The sequence below is a fragment of the Pseudopodoces humilis genome, chromosome 4, assembly GCF_049639895.1.
Source record: "Pseudopodoces humilis isolate 2021_Gansu_Grassland_sample_001 chromosome 4, ASM4963989v1, whole genome shotgun sequence".
Taxonomy (NCBI): domain Eukaryota; kingdom Metazoa; phylum Chordata; class Aves; order Passeriformes; family Paridae; genus Pseudopodoces; species Pseudopodoces humilis.
In genome coordinates, this window is record NC_142203.1 from 54842251 (window position 1) to 54862011 (window position 19761).

The following is a 19761-nucleotide window of genomic DNA, read 5'->3' on the forward strand; positions in this document are numbered from 1 at the left end:
CTGTCTTGGTTTTAACTTTATGTACTAGCTCTAAAAAAATACGTTTTGTATGGTTTGATTCCCACAAAAAACAATTTCAGATCTAATTAATTTCCATTCCCATAGTTATTTTTACAACTCCTCAAATTCCCTATCATGGTTTAATGCTAGGTGATTGTGTCTAAGCTATGTTGCAGCATGGAATATTTGTATTTAGGTAACTTTTGTAAATGAAGCCACCTGAGCAATTAAGGTGTTACGGAAGAACCTTGCTCCTAAATGATGCAGGGTGGTTGTGTGTACAGATCACACGCACTTTCCATCTCTTGATCAAGAGACAGAAACACTCTATGAAAAAGGGTAAAAGTTTAAATACAGAAATGTTAAGAGCTTAGCACTCTTATTACACTTACCATGTCCCTAACTACAGTTCCTAGATGTCTGTGGGTAAATTCTTCCTTTTATTCCTCTAGCCTTTTTGTGTTATTACTTATGTAGACATAAATCTTGCAAAAGCAGTATCTTTATATTGTCTCTCTTTTCCCTTTTGCTTCTGTGTTTTTGGTGGAGTGCGGATAGGTTCTATTTCTAGCTGGTTCCTTAACATGAGGAAACCTAAAAGCTGTATTTCTGGGACAGGAACTTTTAAATGTCATTACAATACTGAGAAAACAATAAAAAGGACATTTCTAAGAGCAACATGAAACTGACTTTGTATTTACAGTGCAAATCTGCATTGCAACATGTCTTACACAAAATTCAAGGCCTGTCTGGCTTTGGTTTCCTAGTGTTGTTTTTTTGTGCCAGGTAATAATGATTCTTAATTTTGGGTTATGGCAGAACATGTAGAACAAGTAGTAAATGTGGTTTGAAGTAATCAGTTCTTTGATCGTTGCTGACTTAACAGAGAAGAGAGTTGCATTTGTGTCTGAGGTTTGTTCCTAAAGCTCTGGCAGTGTGTGACCATTACATGGGTGCCTGCACAGGTTTTGCTCTGTCAGCTGGTTTTGCTTGGCACTGGCTTCAGTGGATAAGTAGATGTTATTTTATAATTCTCTACAGTTTGCATACAGGTTGGAAGTGAATTTCATGTATGCATCAGGTTGCAGATGAGTGAATAAATATATCTGTAGGCAGACTTGAAAGGTGGTGGTATGCCATGCAGAATCTCTTGTTTGTACAACACAAGATTAAAGATATGTGGAACCATAATTTATTTATTTTTCCTGTTCATTACATATCAGATGTAGATCAAAGGTACATTGTAAATAAATACTCAGTGGGCCACAGAGCCTCTGAAATAGAGGAACTACTGATACGTGCAGGGTTTGTCTGTTCCACTTCTTAATGCTCAACAGAGGTAGTAGGTACAAGAGAAAGAAGTAAAAATAGAAGGTGTGTTTGACAGATCATGTTTTCCAAAACTTAAGAACTGTTTCTTTTTTCAGCAGTTCTTACTGCTGCTTTCTATCGTAGGGAGAAGCCCATTTTATAGGCTTCATTCTTCCTGCCATAGGAAGGAGCTTAGAGGAATCCTGGACTGTCACAGTATCTCTGAATCTTGGAATCAGTAAGCCATCAGTACATGACTGCCACTACCACAGCTGGAGCTTTATGTTCACATCACAGATCACTGTCTAAATCTACTGTTACAGAGTTGTGCCACTGTGGTTTTACCATTGGTAAAGGAAGGTTATAATGTCCGTCTTAAACCTTAGATGTACCATGTCAGCCATTTAACTGTTACAAGCATCACTTCGCTTATACAAACTGGTCTTCAACACAAGACCATCCCAGAGGTGTTGCCAAGAATCTACAGCATCATCACCATGTAACCTACCTTGCTTACAGAAGTGCTGCAAATCTCTGTCCAACTCTCCATCCTGCAGAACTGATCCCACGGAGCAGCCTTTTTGCCCTTTCCCCCTTTGCACTAAGATTCTCAGTCTCTATTACTTTGTCTAAACTTTGTGCAAATCTTCACCACAGTCATGCTCGCTGTCCAGATTTTCATCAGCTCAAAGACAGCACATCTCCCTTGAACTGTTGCCTCCACAGGAAGAGCTGGTGGATAAAAACAGGCACAGATTACTTTCTGTGCTGTTAAAGCTACTGCCTGTGTTGCTGGGGTTTGTTCATTGTTAATCAACCAAAACTTTGGGGAAAAAAGAACCTAAATCAAAACAAAAGTTATATTCACATTCACACTGTTGCTGTCTTACCCCTTTATTCCTACTGTAGTTTTGTGCTGTCAGTGGGATGTTTGTTGGAGATACTTGTGCCACAGGCAAATCATCTGTATTGCTTGTCACTCCTCACCATGGAATGCAGCAGACTTCGTGACTTCTCTGATATGTCTCACTACACCCCACATTGCTTACATAAGATTAAGCACATTCACAGTCTTTCCAAGAAAAGTCACTGTTTACTTCGTTCTTTCATCTTAACAACTTTCTAATTAGCATCACATTCCCTCTGTACAGTATTGTTTAAAAGTCACAGGAATAAGGAAGATTGAAGAATCATGCAATTCATACAAAGCACTTATATTAACTGTACTTTTTCTTCCTCGGTACTTTATTTTAATCCCATTCAGTATCAGTAAGAATGTAACTGAGTTCTTATACAAAGTCATCAGTGCATGCTCAAACTGCCATGCATGTTAAAAGCACAATTTAAACACCGTAACAGACATTTATGAATCAACTTCTTTTGAAGTACCATAAAAGGATGTCCATTTTCCTCCCACATGCACTTGCTGTGAGTAAAATGACTGTTGGAGGGGATAAAGGCCCGTGAAAATAGTTTGACAGGGAAACCATTGCACACTGCTCTTTGTTTCTAATGACATCTTAAAAAAAAAAAAAAAAAGTCTTGAATTGTCATTATAAAATAATATTTATAGTATTTAAAAAAAAAATCCCACATCCTATACTTATGTTGATGGCATACATATATTTTTCTCATTCCTGTAATGGTTTCCTAAAGATTTCTGCTGCTGAAAAGGCTTTTCTTAATAGCAAAGTAAGTTGAAACATAAGGTTCTTTCTTCTCCTCCTGCCCAGCACCACTGTAGGAGCAAATTTATTTCCCCCACTTTGCAACAGTGTTTTGTGTGTCCCCTGACATACCCATACCTTGCTCTGTCACTCAGCTCTAGGTCAAATTCATTGAGTCAGTGCTGTTGGAAGGTTTTGCAAGGTCTGCTTGTTCATGCATCATTCCATCAATGATTATGGCCAGCAGACAGGGTCACAAAAACCTGAGTGATACTTGGGAGGGTGCCTACTCTCTTTAAGCCATTCTGGGAAAAGATCAGAGGAGTACAGAAATTGTCCTCAGTCAAAGGTTGCATTAGTTAAAGCAAATCTCTGTTTAGGAGATCAAGTCTGTCACTCTTAAAACAACAACAAAAAAAGTGTCTACTTGGGCTATGTATTCAGGGAAAACGTTGCCTACCAGGGCATGCTTTGCTTAATTTGTGTACAAAATAACATGTATTATATTTAAATACTCAAAAGCAGTTACATTTCCAAGTTAGTGCTATGTCCCATTTTGCAGAAACCCCCAACCCTCTTCAAGTATTTAGCTTTTAATCTCTTATTTGCAGTAAGAAGCTTTAAACAGAAACTTTGTGTCCCAGACAGCATTTGCTGAGACTTCACTGTCAGCCATCTGGGACAAACCCAGGTTCTGCTCCCAGCCACTAGCTGCCTGAGATAACTAAAGAATCCCTGCCTTTTGAGGCCCAGATGAATGAATTTGCTGCAGTCTTGGTGGATGCTCAAGGTTACAGGGATGCTTCTGAATAAGGAAGCGCTTGGTACTGTCAGTAGTACCCGTTTGGCTAAGTGATTGAATGCAAGCTTTAGCTTCTGTTCCCTCCCCGGAGGAAGTTCCCTCTTGTTCCCCAAGAGGACACTGCAGTGTCTTCTGTTAACCCATTAACACGTCATTGCAATAGCAAGCTGTGAAGTCTCAGTATAAAAAACTTACCCTGAAACACTGTAAATTACAATTTCTTGACTTAAATCTGTCTAGATCTTCCAGCTGATGAAGGCCTGATCCCTTGACATGCCACTGTAACCAGCTAACTATTTTCGAAGCACCTGCATGCCAGCATTTATGCTAAGACCCAGCACTGTGCTGGTGAGGGCCGTAGAGGTCAGTTTACCACTGCCTGTAGTGGTGGCCCCGTCTTCTGGTGCAGCCCGTCAAAAGAGAGACTTGAAATGTGGCAAATTTCACAGCCACCTAGCACCTATTGGTGAGCTGAATCTGTTCTTGGCCCATAAGTGAACCATCCTCATTGCCAAGTTTAGAGAGGTGATTCTGTGTTTGGACACACCAGCAGTTCCAGTGCAGTTCCTTGCTCAGTCACGGAGATGACCAATGCTGTGCTCTGTGAGGCCTTATTCCCTTCTAGATTTTAGATACCTATGTCCTTGTCACAGTTTCAACACTGCAATTTGGCCCAAGTGTTAAAATTCCTTTAGACCCCTCTGAAATGACAGCACTGTTTGCCACCTGCCCAACCTGCTAATCCAGACTAAGTCCCACAGCTGGATTTCCCAGCCTGACTCAGGTACAGAGAACCACTCTCATCTTTGTACTCGTTCTCTCATGGAGATTTCCAATGTAGCTATTACTTATTTGCAGAAGACCTGTCACCTATCCTAGCAGAAACAGAAGTCCTCTAGCTTGATGGGAACTTTTGGTGCCAATCCTAACACATTTTTGCATTTTGACTTGAGGAGTTACATGTGCCTTACAGGTATTTTCTATTTGCGCAATACAGACATCATTATTGGTGAAGAGCATGAAAACTCGTATCTTCTGAAAATACTTGCGTTGCTGTCTTTTAGACAGCTCTGATTCAAGGTACTTCCTAGTAGCATGCCTCAGCAATGCTTGTTTAGAAGATCCCCGATGCTTCCTCACTGAGGCTGAAATGTTCATGCACAACCATAGCACCTCATGCCCACAGGTATCTTTTGTGTGAGTGGGTTTTGCGGCTTTTTTGGGTTACTGATGTCCCGGTCAGGTGAGCTTGACGCTAAGTATTTTCTCATTTCATAAGCAGTTTAGGGCTTATATTGACTGTAAACATGTTTGGTTGTTCCATGCTATGCAAGAGAATAGAACACAGAACAAAAGGAAAAATGCAAGAAAGAGGATAATGAAAGTTTTGATTGGTAGGTTCAAATGGTAACAATAACCATCTCAAATAAAGCTCTCATAATTTCTTTTCAAAGAGATGGGGAAAAGCAGCTTATATCAAATCAACACATTACTCTGCTTCTTTAAGATACACAGAACGAAATTTCCTCTTTTCTCCCCCTGCAAGCAAAACTCTGAATGTACAAAATGCTCCGGAGCAAAAGGGCTCCAGACTCGTAATGACAGAGCTACAGTTTTGATGCAGCAGCTTCTAAAAAAAGACAGCAAACCCTCCTGGGCTGCTTCTGGGACAGACAGCAGGTGCAGCTGGCAGGGTGTAGCAGTGAGGCTAGGGACTAGATGCAGGATGCTCACATGAAATACTGCTTGTGGCACTCAGCTACATACTTCTAACATGGCTCCTCTCACTAAGTGAAAGTCAAAGAGAGCTGTACTTTACACTGATAAGATTTCTGGTTCCCATTGCTGCAGATTCCTGAGAAACAAAACTGCTGGAATTATAAAAATAATGATGTATTCAGATGTGGAGAAAGTAGATTTAATGTTTAAATTTCCATCCACAGGTAAGGGCTAGGATCTTTCTCCTGCAGGCAAGTACAAGGTCATTTTGCTTCACATTTATTTTGTTTTGTTTAGAGACAATTCCACTGATGATTTAACAAAATACAAGCCAGACTCAGAGAATTTCAAAGGTCTTTTTCCCTCTCTGCAAGTATCTGCATGACCATATTTAATTCAACAGGAGGAAATCTATACACACAGATTATATTTACACATACCTGATCAGTGTAGCTCTTCCTCTCCCCTTAGCACCTGGATGCATGGTATTGTTTGTGAAGGTCCTTTAGTTCTGCCCTCCTTCTTGATCTACTGGGAAAAAATCCTTCTTCTTCAAGAATTACCACAGTCACAGAAATGCAAGTTCTCTTCCAAGAAAATGTCTATGTTGCTATTCTCAATCTAATGGAAGTAAAAGCAGCTGACACACTGCTGGATCCATGCAGTGAGATGAGGCTTGGATGACAGCAGATGAGAATCCCCAAAGCAAGGAACAAGGTTGGAAACTACTTCCAAGTTAAAAGAAAGAAAAATCCCCAAACCCAGCTCAGAATTTCATTACACAAACATCACAAGTGATAGGAACTGATGGCAGCAGAAAACAGGGAGCACCAATGGCTAATACTGGTATCAAACCTCTAGTCATGAAGATAAAAGACTGAAAGGACCTGGGATTTGCAGACTGTCAGGATTACAGCTGTGTTCATGAAACATACCCCCAGTGCTGACCTTGGGAAGCCTCTAGCAATCAAGAGTGTAGTTTTGGGGCAAGCCAGGTGTGCTCAATGTCAGCATGGTGTGAGCACCTAAGGAAAGTGTGATCCTTTCAAGTGGTTTGTCATTCCATTTGCAAGTCATTCTCGCCTATTTTACAGCTACACAAGGGTTCCACACTAGGGAATCTTTTTGAAATCTGTGTTTTCCCCACCCACCCCGAATTTAAAACACTTTTGATAGCTACTTTCCTTCCAATACCTTTATCTGAAAATACTAACGATTGCCAGATAATATTGTTGCATCTGAGCTCTGCTTATGCAAGACCCAGCAATGAGGGGGAAAGTAGGTATATTGTGTTTCTTTGGTCCTATGATGAGCTGCCAGCAGTGCAGAAGTAGAACTGGCTGCTACAGGTCCCTGAGAGGTTGTGGCGGGCAAGCTGTGAGACTCCTTATGGTGTGAAAACCCACTTTTGTCTATAGTGTCTAGAGGTATTATGACATTTAGACTCACACTTGCTATCTGGCTAGGCATGACCAGAAGAGTGGACATGAGCTGAACTGACTCTGGGATCTAACACAAAACTCTGCTCATTGTTCCAAAACATTTAACAAAACAGGGAAAATTCATCCATCTTGTCTGAAGTAAGTGGAGTAAAACAAGGAACTAAGGCTGCTAAGCAAAACCAGAGATTTCAAATAGTGTATGTTATTCCGTGATACTGTCTCTGCTTAGCACTGTTCAGAGGTAGTGCACAAATGCAGCATTACTAAGAAAATGTAAACAAGACAATTTGAACATTGCTTAGCAGAGTCAGGTCCATTTTCTGAAAAAGAAACCCCAATGTATAGGTGTGCACTTAACTGTCATGTTCAGTGACTGATACTGAACTCGCATATTGGGATAGAATTTCTTGATGGTATTTTTTAACTGTCTTCTGATATCCAGATCTAATATCTAATTAGATCTATCTTTGGCCTTAAGGTTTTTGCAATTAACCAAGTTACGTGCTTTTAGTGATCTCTGCATCTCTGCAGAGAATTAAGGTCTGCAACAGTTTTCCATTCCTCTCTCCATGCAGTATTTCTGAAAAATGGCTTTGATTTTGACTTTTGAATGCAGTGTTCACAGAGAGCTGTTCAGCAGCCACTTCAGTACAGAATATCTAAGATGACAGAATGAAATGGGGTTTAGCCTCTTATTGAGAGCAAACCTTAGGTTAATCCCCAACTGGTAGAAAAATGAGCAGAAATCAGAAACCTTTCACAACTGACAACTGAAAAGACATGTCCCAAAATACTAATCTTTAATTGATGCATTGTTAATTCTAGGGTTTTCTTTAAAGGAATTATCCTGGGAATGCCACCAATAGCGTTAAATGATACTTATTTGTGTAACAACTTGTTTAGCCCTTTATTTATTTATTTATTTATTTATTTATTTTTTACCTGAAAATGTATTTTCTTAGAGAACTTATAACCGCATTTCTCCATTATCAGTTCATTTTCTTTTCCTCTTTCCTGGATATATTGGCCAGGAAAAGGAACTTCCAGTCTATAATGGACAGTTTAATTCACATGTTTTACTTTGTCCACATAGAAAAATGCAATTTCTGGATCATTGAGGCATATGGATTATGAACAATACACTCCAAAAACTAGCTATCCAGACGGGGATATACTTACAAAAACCTTTTTATGTCAAAGTTAGGATTTCACAACATAACACACTAATGCAAAATCCAGTAGCACCTGATAGATTAAGGTAGCTGCTGCTGTCACTTGCACATACTTGAAAAAGATTTAAGGGGAAAAAAAAAAAAAAAAGAGTAATACATTCTCCAGAGAATAGCAAGTGTATTTCAAAATAAAAAACTGTGGGTTTGATTTCTTTTTTCTCTCACTCTCTCTTTTTTTTTTTTTTCTCCCCTATTTCTGTATTTCTGTGAGGCTTATGGTAATTCTTTTGTTGGCTTTTTTTTTTTTTTTTTTTTTTTCCAAGACTGTAGTTGCCATGTAACAAATTATACACAAAGTGACTGCTCTCCCCTCCAGTGCAAGTTCACGGTCATGTTTTCAGGCTACAGTACTGAACACTGTTTTCTTGTTTACATATTCCCATAGTTTCATTAAAGATAGATACAATGTACAGTACTTGTCTCTGGAACAGTAACAATTGAAATGGGAAAACCTTTACCTTAAAACAGAAGTGAAGAGGCTACAGTAGGTATAGCCACCTAGGTATGAACTTTAGATCACAATTGCTAAATACTTGCCTACTGTACATAAGCATTAAAAATAGTCTTAGACATAGGATTTTATTTATATGTGCACGTATGTCCACCTCATCCCATATTTATGTTTGGCAACTATTTGGGAATTCAAAGGTGCAGCCCTCAGTAATTGTATTATTTAAAAAAAAGAAATGAAGCTTATCTATTCTATGAGAAAAAGAAATTCTCAAATATCAATTTCCGATTTTAAATTTAATTTCAATAGGAAAATATTAAAAATGTGCACATCTAAATTTTTCCATGTTCTGTATATACATATGTGTGTGTACTTATACATAGAAATGCTCATGTACCACACATATTCACAAAATTTAAGTGGAAATATTTCTGTCCACTATTTTCCCCACACATATGACATCATATCTTTAAAAATGTCAATAATAATATCATTAAAAATAATATTACATTTATTCCATCATTATGTTTTTTTATTCTTTCTTCATCCTTATTATGTCCACTGAGCATTAACAGGCCAAATTCTCCTTGCACTTCCATGGATGTTATGCCAACGGAATGTTGCTGACATCACATCAAGGACACATCTGGTTTACAGCAGCACAAGTGACAGGAGAATCAGGCCCAAATATCCCCAGGAAAATTAAAAACTGGCTGTATCTGCTCATATGGACCTGATGAAGATATACACATCACTATCTAAAATCCCCTGAATGATTAACATGTAGCTCACCACAAAGTTTTCAACCAGTAGCACAATGAAACAAGCTCCCCCCACCCCTTTAATAAATGTGAGAAAATACCCTAAAAAATATGGAGAAAGCGTAAACATTGTGTATATTACATACCATATAATACATGACAGTTTTAGCATTTAACCTAAGCCACTTCCCTGACTAGTCAGGGGAGACCTGATAAATCACCAGTTAAGGGAAAACAAAAAGGTATTTTAGAAATAAAGCATGTCTTTCCAATATAAATGACAACCTGTGTGTATTATATGGTATATACACACAGTACATACATGAAAACAAACTTATCTTTTCTAGTTTTGAATACCAGTCTCTAAGTGAAGAAAACTGTGTTCTACAAATTTAATAAGCAGCTAGATTTCATGTTTAACATTCAAATTAATTTGGGGAGCAAATAAAGGTTCGTGCATCTTTCAAATCTGAGGTCTGACACTCATTCATACATTTTAAAAAAGCCCTCTTCAGCATTACAAGCAATTTATGGCAAGAATGCACTGTGATGCAAGACACATGACAATTGGCTTACCTTTCAAAGAGTTGGGTTTTTTAAATAAATCTATTATATAAAGAAATGTGTGTTTGCTAAAAGTCTGTTAAAATTACATCAAAACAACTTTAAAACCTGCTCACTGAGGATAATTCAATTCAATGTCCTGTTTTTAAACACTTGGTTAACAGTTCAGAATATTGCCTGGTGTAGTTTTGATAAAGATGTGATATGAAGACCCATAAAAGAGTAAACATGTCTTCAGTTCAATTTGCTATGACAACAAAATTTCAAGAAACAGCCTTTTTGGCTAGACACGTTCGGTGTATGAACAATCTCTTGTGGTACCTCTGTGCCCTTAATGAATCTGTAACAGAACAGTGCTCCCCATAAGCCATTATTCACAGAACATCTATGTCATGTCACATTCTGAAAAAGTCTCCTGCAGAACAGGTTAACAGCAAATTGAACATTCAATACAAGTATCAAGGCCAGAAGACAAATGACTGGCCATTCCTTGTTATCTGTGCAGGTCAAATTTAAAAACTTAAATTTATGTTTAAAATTCTCAGGGAGGTTTGGGCTTTTTTTGTGGGACTCACCTTCTATCACTGGTTGGCTTCAAAATTTAGTTAAGTGGAAGATACCGTCTCACTGTGATTACATGGAATTCATATGAAAAACTAAACCTTACATTGGACAATATTGTAGAACACCAAAGCTCCATAAAGAAATACAGTATCTTCCAGTATATATGTATAGCTCTTAAAAAAATCAAAAAACCAACCAGCCAACCAACCCCAAAAAACCAAAAAGGAAGAAGTTTATACAAGCAGTTATAGTAAATTTGTTTCAATTAAAGATGCAACTCTCTCTCATTCCTGGCAAGAATAAATTTGTTCCGGCACTGCTTCTCCACAGTGCAGCATATCCTGAGAAATTATTAAGAACAACAAGATACAGGGCTGCCATCACTAAGTTCTTGCACAAAACACAGCATTTAAATATCTTAAATAAAACAGCCAATAACTTACATTGTATCTCACATAATGGAGTCCTGGGACACTGCTAATTCTTCCATCACTGATAATTAGAAAAGGATTGCATTCAATTATTGTTAATATCTTGCAAGTTATCTGTGGCCAATAATGTAAAAGGAGGTAATTTGTAATTCAAGGGGTTTTTTTTGTATTTTTTAATTCAACTGGCTACAAGCTGAGTTTTAAATTTTACATTGAATTACAAGTCAAATTTAAAACAGTCCCTCTCAGAGGAGCATTTTCTAATTTTGTGCAACTTTGATGCAGAGCCCAACACAGTCCTATGAAGAGAGACAGTGCATCTTTAAGCTGATTGGCACTGAAATCCCATTTTCTTTAACTACACTCTATTAGCTTGGCCAAATTATCTCGTAATTCTGTTAGTTCAAATATTTTTCCATCAAGAATTTCTAAAAGTGTCTTCAAGTTATTGCGAAAAGCTTCTTGCTCATTCTGACTTTTCTCCAGACGTTGCTCTAGGTCAGACAGCTGTCCTTCCAGGTCTTTGTTTCGAATTTCTACTTCCTTCAGAGAAAATACACAACATGTTAATGTGTCGTCTGCAAAAAGAAAGCAGTCTAACCTCCTGTTGGTACTTATGTGCTTTGTCAAGTGCTTTTTAAAATAATTTGTAAACCTTTACAGTTTTCACTAAGTCAAAACCAGAACCTGAATTGATACTACAATTGCATATGTACTGCCACTTTCTCCATTTTCCCATAATTATGTGAAGGGTGGAAATTTCTGGAGAGAGACGAACTTTAGTCAGTAAACAAATAATACACTCATTCAGGTGTGTTATCACTTCTATCATTCAGAAGTGTACTGCCTAGTGAAAACATATTTTCAGAGTTTACTTATGTTCAATCATGCCCTGATTTAGACTCTATTAATTGCTCAAGGACACGGTTCTCCATCAAAAGTTCTCATGGCAAAACCCATTCAGAACACTGCTCTAGAGACAGAGGAGCACCACCTTATTCCCATCTCACATTTCAGGCTTTGCACTCTGAAAATTAAGACAGGAGCATCCATACACAGTGGATGTCAAGGTGACTGTAACAAATGTAAAGCAGGAGGTGCAAGCTGCACATTGTGCCTCACTGCACAGCACCCACCTGTGGAGCAGGGACAACGGGACAGCCACCACTGCTGAACAGGCATGCCATTCCCATGCAGTGGGGAAAGATGAAGTGGTGGCGTGCTGGACACAGCCCAGGGGGCCTGACCCTGAGCAAGCTCAGCTCTCACAAGGAGAAGCCCTTGGTGTCAGCCCCTGGGACTCCTTGCAGGTCCAGCTTGCACCTGATGGGGGATGGTGCGAACTGCTCTGCCCTGTGCAAGCCAGGTGCCCTGTGTTCAATCAAATCACAAATGTAACAGTCACCTAGGTCTGGAATAGCATATTGTTCTTTGTTCTATTCATTGCACACCTCATAAATTCATGCTAAATTTTGTAATTTCAGTTACAAGAATTACTTTTGAAGGCAGCACAGAGACAGTGTGTTTAGTACACTATACACCCTGTGAAGACATCTCTAGAAAAGTGTATAGTGAATTCATATTTATGTATGGTAACATGTTTTTCAACACCTCCTCCCTTTACAGTGGGTTTGTGTCACAAAGCTTTAACTGGCCTGCTCTGAGATTTTACTACAACTAGTTTTACAAAGAGGAAGGGAGATTTGGCAGCAGCCAATGATCGCAGCATGAGCAACTCCTCTTTCAGCTCTCCAACTCTCTCACTGTTTTTGGTGTGATTCTTCACTCTCCCTCAAGGCTAAGAAATATATCCATGTTTACATTGGAAAGATCTCAGCTAACCGTAACAAACAACCTGAAAACATATTGGGTCACTCAAGAGCAACAGGTGTGTAATGGTGGCCCTGTGTCAAAGTCCATGGCCTGAGAAAGGTATCCACTTATGAGGGGTTTGCTAGCAGCACCAATTGAGCACTGCACCCCTGGCCAGAGGAGAGATGGGGTGATGTGGCCAGTGCACAGTTTCAGCTTCCAGCCTGTGCAGCAGGGGAGAGTTCTGGACCCCCAGCAGTGGTGCAGCTGGAGAAGACAGAACATCAGGACATTCACTGCCTCATAGCTGTGGCTGCTTGTGGAGTGAAGGGTTACCTCCCAGCCAAACTAAAGACCTCCCTTACTTACTCCCTTACCTTGTTTGCAAATGGACAAGTAAAATACTATGGAGTTTTGGGCACCAGCCGGCACACCTGAGAGCACAAATTACCCCTTATTGCCAGGATCAAGAGAAGAATTAATTTGTTTAGCACTGAATAATTTAGTTGCCAAAGTACTAAAAGAAGCTAGCTGGATAGAGCACTTGTAAAACATAAATAACATCATACATGCTTATGTAGTGAATAGCTCCCCCGTGCTGCCACAAACGAAGAAGACAACTGGTTATAACCCAGTAATACCATGCAAAGGCTCTCCTTCACTGTGTCTACTCCTGCCTTCCAAGCCAAGTACTAACAAGTACTACTGGTGTAGTGATTGCCCAGGTTCAAGACCCTCTGAGGGTCAAGTGATTGCAGTATACGACATAAAAGTGAAATTCAAGGTCCTCTCAGCTTTGCCAGAGTGATGCAGTCCTTTCTTTAGAAAACTGACTGCTGTTTTTAAATATTTGCCCATCCTGTCATTGCTTCTCTTCCAGTCATCGAATTTGTGTGCTCTAGGAAGTCTCCTTGCCACTGCTCTTACCTCAGAGATAATTAATTCCTGTAAGCAGGCAAGCCAGTAATGAAATAGACCACTTCGGGAAAAACCTATAGATACTTACATGGCTTTACATTGTGATATCTGGGCCTAAATAGAGCATTCTGTTGGCCTGTTATTTAGCACTGAAGAACACCTTTCAAGCCCTTCTCAGACATTTTTAATGAAATATGCCAGAAGCTGTTGCTTTTCATTTCTGGAAAATGCTGCTTCATAAATTTACATTTGATCCTTAAGCATATTTACCCTAAATTAGTATCAATGCTTTTTGCAATATTGTTGCATTGTAAGTTCATGTCTAGCTCATATGCAATTATCTGTTTCAAATCAGTCAACCTCAAAACTTGCTTCTTGATTGGAAGAGATAGATTATGTGTAATGTAATCTATTCCCCTAGCTTTGCCGTTTCCCTTTACAGCTGATCTCATCCAACAATAAATTGACTCTTTGGTACATTCGGGTGCTTTGCAGAATGTGTTTAGCACTTGTTTTTTTTACCATAGGTTTTTTCAAGCTCTTCTTTCATCAGATGAAATAATTTCTCATAGTGAATAATTTCTCTTACAGAATAAATAAATCATTACTAGTTTGTTGTTTGCACTGTAACAATCTTTTGCAGAATTCAGTGTGAGTATTGGAATAAAATATTCAAACCATACACAACAGCTATATTTAGGAATCAGCCATATTAATAAAGATATTCTGACCTACTGTGAGAGTCACACTGATCATGACTCACATATGACTTCTCTACATTACTAATGGAATTATTATAAAGGACCCCGATACTTAACCTTCACAGTAATAACATATTGTTCTTCATTAGTTTGCCAATGATTGTTATCTAATTAATTCCTGATATGCGTGTATCAGAAATGCAATACACCTTGAAATACTAATTTCTTTGTATAGCCTTTTTCATAGAAGGTTTTTACCAAAATATTTTAAAGTTACATAATCTACTTGCAAAACACATGAGGGAAAAATAAAGCACAAGAACAAAGAGTGAGAGAAACAGATATGAGCACTGGAGAGAAATCACTCTTAAAATAAATGATGAGTCAGGTAAGTGAACATATATGAGACAGTGTGAAGCTATAGCAGATGATGTGACAGATGTAGGGTGAAGTGGCTCAGAGAACACCAGTATAATCAAAGCAGGACAATAACAGCAAGGCACAGAGTCAAGATCGTTTTCCTGGGCAACATCAAGGCAGTAATTAAGTTTAAGCTTAATAAAGACACCTTTTAACTCAGATCCTAAGTGATTCTTTAAATTTACTTGAATAGAAATGTATAGAACCATTTCCAGACACAGATCACTTACAATGTGACATAAGGACATGTATACAAAATATATCCATTTGGTGATGAAAGAATCACAGAATCAAAAATGGATTAGGTTAGAAGGGACCTTAAAACAATTCAACAAAGGGTTTAAACCCTTTGTCTTGGCCAGGAACCCTCTCCACTAGATAAGGTTGCTGAAAGCAACCTAGGCTCAGACACTTCTGAGGGATGGGGCATTCATAACATTTTCAGGTAACCTGAAGCAGTGCCTCACCACCATCACTGTACAGAATTTCACCCTAGTATCTAATCTGAACCTACATTCTTCCATGAATTAATGAATATGAAGATATTATTCCTTGTCCTATCACTGCAATTCCTGATGAACAGTCCCTCTCTGGCTCCCCTGTAGGCCACTTTGAGATACTGAGAAGTTGTTATGAGGTCTCCACACAACCTTCTCTTCTCCAGGCTGAACAGCCCCAACTTCCTCAGCTACCTTCATTGGAGAGGTGCTCCAGTCCTCTTATCAGCTTCCTGGCCTCCTCTGGGCTCACTCCAGCAGGTCCATGTCCTTCCTGTGCTGGGACCCCAGAGCTGAGGCAGCCCTGCAGGTGGGGTCTCAGCAGAGAAGAGCAGAGGGGCAGAATCCCCTCCCTGGCCCTGCTGCCCACGCTGCTCTGGATGCAGCCCAGGACACGTTTGGCTCTCTGGGCTGTGAGCACACACTGCTGGTTAGCGTTGAATTTTTCATCTACCATCACCCCCAAGTCCTTCTCTGCAAGGCTGCTCTCAATCACTTATACAAAAATATACCAAAATGGAACTACTGACTTTATAAGGTAAAATTTTAATACAAATTTACCATTTCCTGATGTTTCATCTCTTACTAGTCTCATAATCCTACTTGCTAAGGATGGTTAATTCCTCGCTCACTGTTTCTTTTCATATGATCTTACAATAAAATTACTGTGTTTGATACTGCTAGAATGATTTCCAGCTCTTGTTATAATGTCTCTTTTTAGTCTCTCACATGAATGCCTTTTCAGATGAAAACTTGTACTTTTAGCCTAAAGCCAGCAACCATTTTTGCAACAGGCAAGGTCAGGTATACTCAAAATACTCTTTAAACACTGCTCAAAGTAATAATATATTTTGTGCAAACAAGTTGACGTAAGAATGGGGAAAAATTAATAAACTCATTTTGATCTTTAGTGGTTTATTCTGTAGGTTAAAATTTGATTCATAGAAGTTCCAGTTCATGTCACGCATTTCAAAGAATACCTGCCTAATGATTTTTATGCTGTGGCTGTGACCTGATGGGGCTTGCTTTCAACATATGCTAAGCCATAGAAGAGAAAGGATCCTCTTTCAGCACTTTAGGATTGGAGCTATTTAATACCTGAGTTTCCAGTTCTTTTAAAACTCTAAAGGCTGAAACCAGAGTGTATTTCACCCAGGCCTTTGGTCAGCCTTGTTCCAGAGGCAGGTGTGACAAGGAATGTGGCTATGTGCTGGCTGGTCAGTGCAGTGACGGACAGGCATGAGCTCAGATGGAGCAAGGGAGGATATCATGAGAGAACATCAAATCCATCAGCCTCAGGTATCTGACATTACACACAGTAAGAAACAACCACTGAAAAACAATAAAAGAACAATGTTTCTAAATAATTCCAAGAAAACAAAGAAAATGTGTTTTTAAAGCCTGTACTACACAAAAACACTTTAACCCTTACTTTTTCAAGGCTTGTTTAAAAGCTGAACACAAACTCATCCCAGGCTGATGATACATAGACAGACAGCTTCAGCGGCATGCAAAAATTATGGGAAGATGCTGCTGTGAAAATGAGACCAGAACTGTCCAGGACATGTATCAGTGAAGGATGTTTGCTAACCTGAGAGTACTCTGTGGACTCATAAAAACAATGTGGTTTGTTTCCTCATATAAAAATAGCAATTTACAGCAGGTAGAAATTTTTATACAAATTCCTAGTCATCCCAACCCAGCACATACAGAGCAGTCTAACTTACACATTCATCTGACACATTGAGTGAATATAGCACAAGTTGCACATGTGAACTGCCCACTTGCTGATAATTTTTCCTTTTTCTCTAAATTAAGATGATGCACTATAGCTCACCTGTAACTTCTGGGTCAGAGAATCCCTCTGTGCCTGGAGTTCTCTGGCATTTTCAATTTCTTGTTTCAATCCTTCTATTTCCTAAGGGAGAAGAAACAACCTTGCTAGCAATGTGTTACCTGGCTTGGCCTCAGTGCTTGTAATCTGGCTGGTGCTTCTTCTTCTGAGCAAGTCAGTGCAACGATATCAAAACTGGCAGTTGGCTACTACCCATCAGATAACATGAAGTGTAAGCCCTGCTCCCAGTACTACTGAATCACAGTCCCAAAACAGCAACTCCATTGTGATTGAGCAGCAATAGACACAAGCATTTTCTTTTATAAAAGTCCAAGTTTTCTTTTCCCCCCAAAGAGATATGAAATAATTCTTGCCTGAAAAATTAAGGCCCCTTGTAATTAAAAAAACAAATTTATACTTTAAATTCTACTAGAATCTACTGTTCTCCTTTTTTTCAAGAAAAAAGAATCCAATTTTCAAATGTAAACTGCTTATTATGTCACCAGCAGCAGGGCTGAACACCAAAACAACTGTCTGTTATGATCAATTTCTGTAAAAAGAGAATCTTAAAAGAAATGGCATATTTAACTTAGCAATTAGAATCAGGTATAAAAATAAGAAATATAGTTGAAATAACGAAGAGAAGAGAAACCTGGTCTTAGCTTACATTCAGGAGACAAGAATAGAAAGAGTTGATGAAACTAAATGGTATCAAACTTAAAACTATTAAGTACTCTTCTCCAGACAGACATATTCACCTCCTAGAACTCCTTTTGGCAAGATTTCTCTGCAGCCAACAGCCCAGCATAATTCTAAAGTGATTGACCAACAAAATGGGAAACATCACTAAGCTGAGCCTAATCTGTTAAGTCACAGGGAGTTTGGAAAAGACTTTGTTCCATTTTGAGAGGATATTCTCAGAGGATATTGTGCCTCTCCTGCATCCTCCTTGGAAACACCTCATGGCACTGAGGGAAGGCTCACTGCCCCTCCATGCATACGTGCCAATGCCCATGGTCTCTTACGTGGGGCAAATAATTCCTCCTATGCAGCTGCTTCCATCTCCTTTTTCCATCCATAAATGGGTGATTCTTGGTCCTTCCGTGGCACAGATATGCTTTCTTTTGGGACCTATGCCAATGCAGGTGTTACTCCCATTCTTTTTTATTTACTTGCTGCTGGTCCAGGCCAAGGCACACGGCACAATAAATACCAAGTTTCAGGCTGGGGGCTTGGCATGTGTTTAAGGAAATTGCTGATCTTATGGACCATAAAGGTCAGCTTTATCAACAGAGCCTGAAAGACAGACTGGCTGGACAAAGGCATTGATCTATTACTTGTTTCAAACACTATTCTCCAGAAAAAAAGAAAGCATGCCTAACACAGCTTCCTCTCTAAGGCAATCTGGACTGCATCAGTGTGATAATTGCCCTGTGGAAAACACTTATGACTTACTTTTGCGAACAGAGACATTTGGTGAAAGCAAATTGGAAAGCAAGATACTTTTTTTGTTGCTACCCAGATACCCAGCTCTATATTGGACTGATGTAACTATATAAATGAAAAATACTAACGATTTCAAAGAAGTCGAAAAAAGAATTTACTTTGTAACATTTATATTAAATAATTCAGTATCTAGCAGCCATCACAAGCTAAATATTGAAAGGCTTTAGAAACAATGTAATAGAAAAGCAAAAAATAAATGTTGCAGGTACCTCTTCTTTTTTCTTCAGTGTAGACTCTAATTCCTGTATTGTCTGGTTTAATTCTGTTTTATGTGTGTGGACTGCATTGGCTTGACTGCTCACACACTCTAGCTCAGTCACCTGAAATAAGTAGAAGAAACATATACAGAATTAGTTTCAATATATTCAAGGTACTATTACTTCTTTGCATAAATAGCTGCCTTTGAAATACACCCAAACTTCTGGATGACTCCTGTTGATTAAAATGGTGAAGGTGTTCTTGCAAAGTTAGCATAACATTCCATAATATATTGTTATGTAAGTGGTTGCTATGAATTCCTGGAAACAAACAAAAAAAATTGTTACAGGCTGAAAAGAACACTAATTAAAACTTATGCTAATTATTGAAAGTTTTAAGAAAGTTCTCAATTACCACTTGATGACTAAACACAGATCTGTCTGTCTAACTAACCTCTCCATCTGACACCTTTTCATGTTCTACCACCTTACAAAGCCACAATGTTCACACACTTCCTAGAAAGCCAATTAACATTTCACAGCATCACTTTCTGACTCGGCATCAACAGTGTAATAGCAGACACTCAGCCACCAAAGTACAGCTGACAGCTTCTAACTTTCCCTAGTAATGGAGCTCATCTCTTAGTCACAAAGGCAACAGCTAATGTCACAATTTGGATTTGCTCAGTTCTCCTTTCATTAGCAGACAGCAAGCATGCTCCATCTGCCCTTGGATCAGTTAAGATACCTGGCAGTGGTATGCACTTTTGTTTTATTTTATAATCAAAAGGATGCTAATATTCTGCCACTCACAGATAAACTGTTTCAAAAAGCTGCTTATGTTTTGCTTCTGCAACAAAGAAACAAAATCCATGCAGCTAGAGTCTACACAGAAAAGTTCAGGTACCTCTCTCATTACAGGTTATAATATT

General features: G+C 38.8%; 1 protein-coding gene across 1 annotated transcript in view; it reads right to left on the reverse strand.

Annotated features, from left to right (window-relative positions):
• Window positions 1-7724: 7724 nt before the first annotated feature.
• The window catches only part of HOMER1 (homer scaffold protein 1), an 86978-nt gene continuing 74941 nt past the window's right edge, over window positions 7725-19761 (reverse strand). Inside the window, exons 7-9 of the mRNA XM_088054403.1 lie at window positions 18842-18952; window positions 17130-17210; window positions 7725-11487 (exon numbers count right to left, since the gene is read on the reverse strand). Of these exons, the coding sequence (XP_087910529.1) occupies window positions 11299-11487; window positions 17130-17210; window positions 18842-18952 (381 nt within the window). The 3' untranslated portion in view covers window positions 7725-11298. The remainder of the gene's footprint in view (window positions 11488-17129; window positions 17211-18841; window positions 18953-19761) is intronic.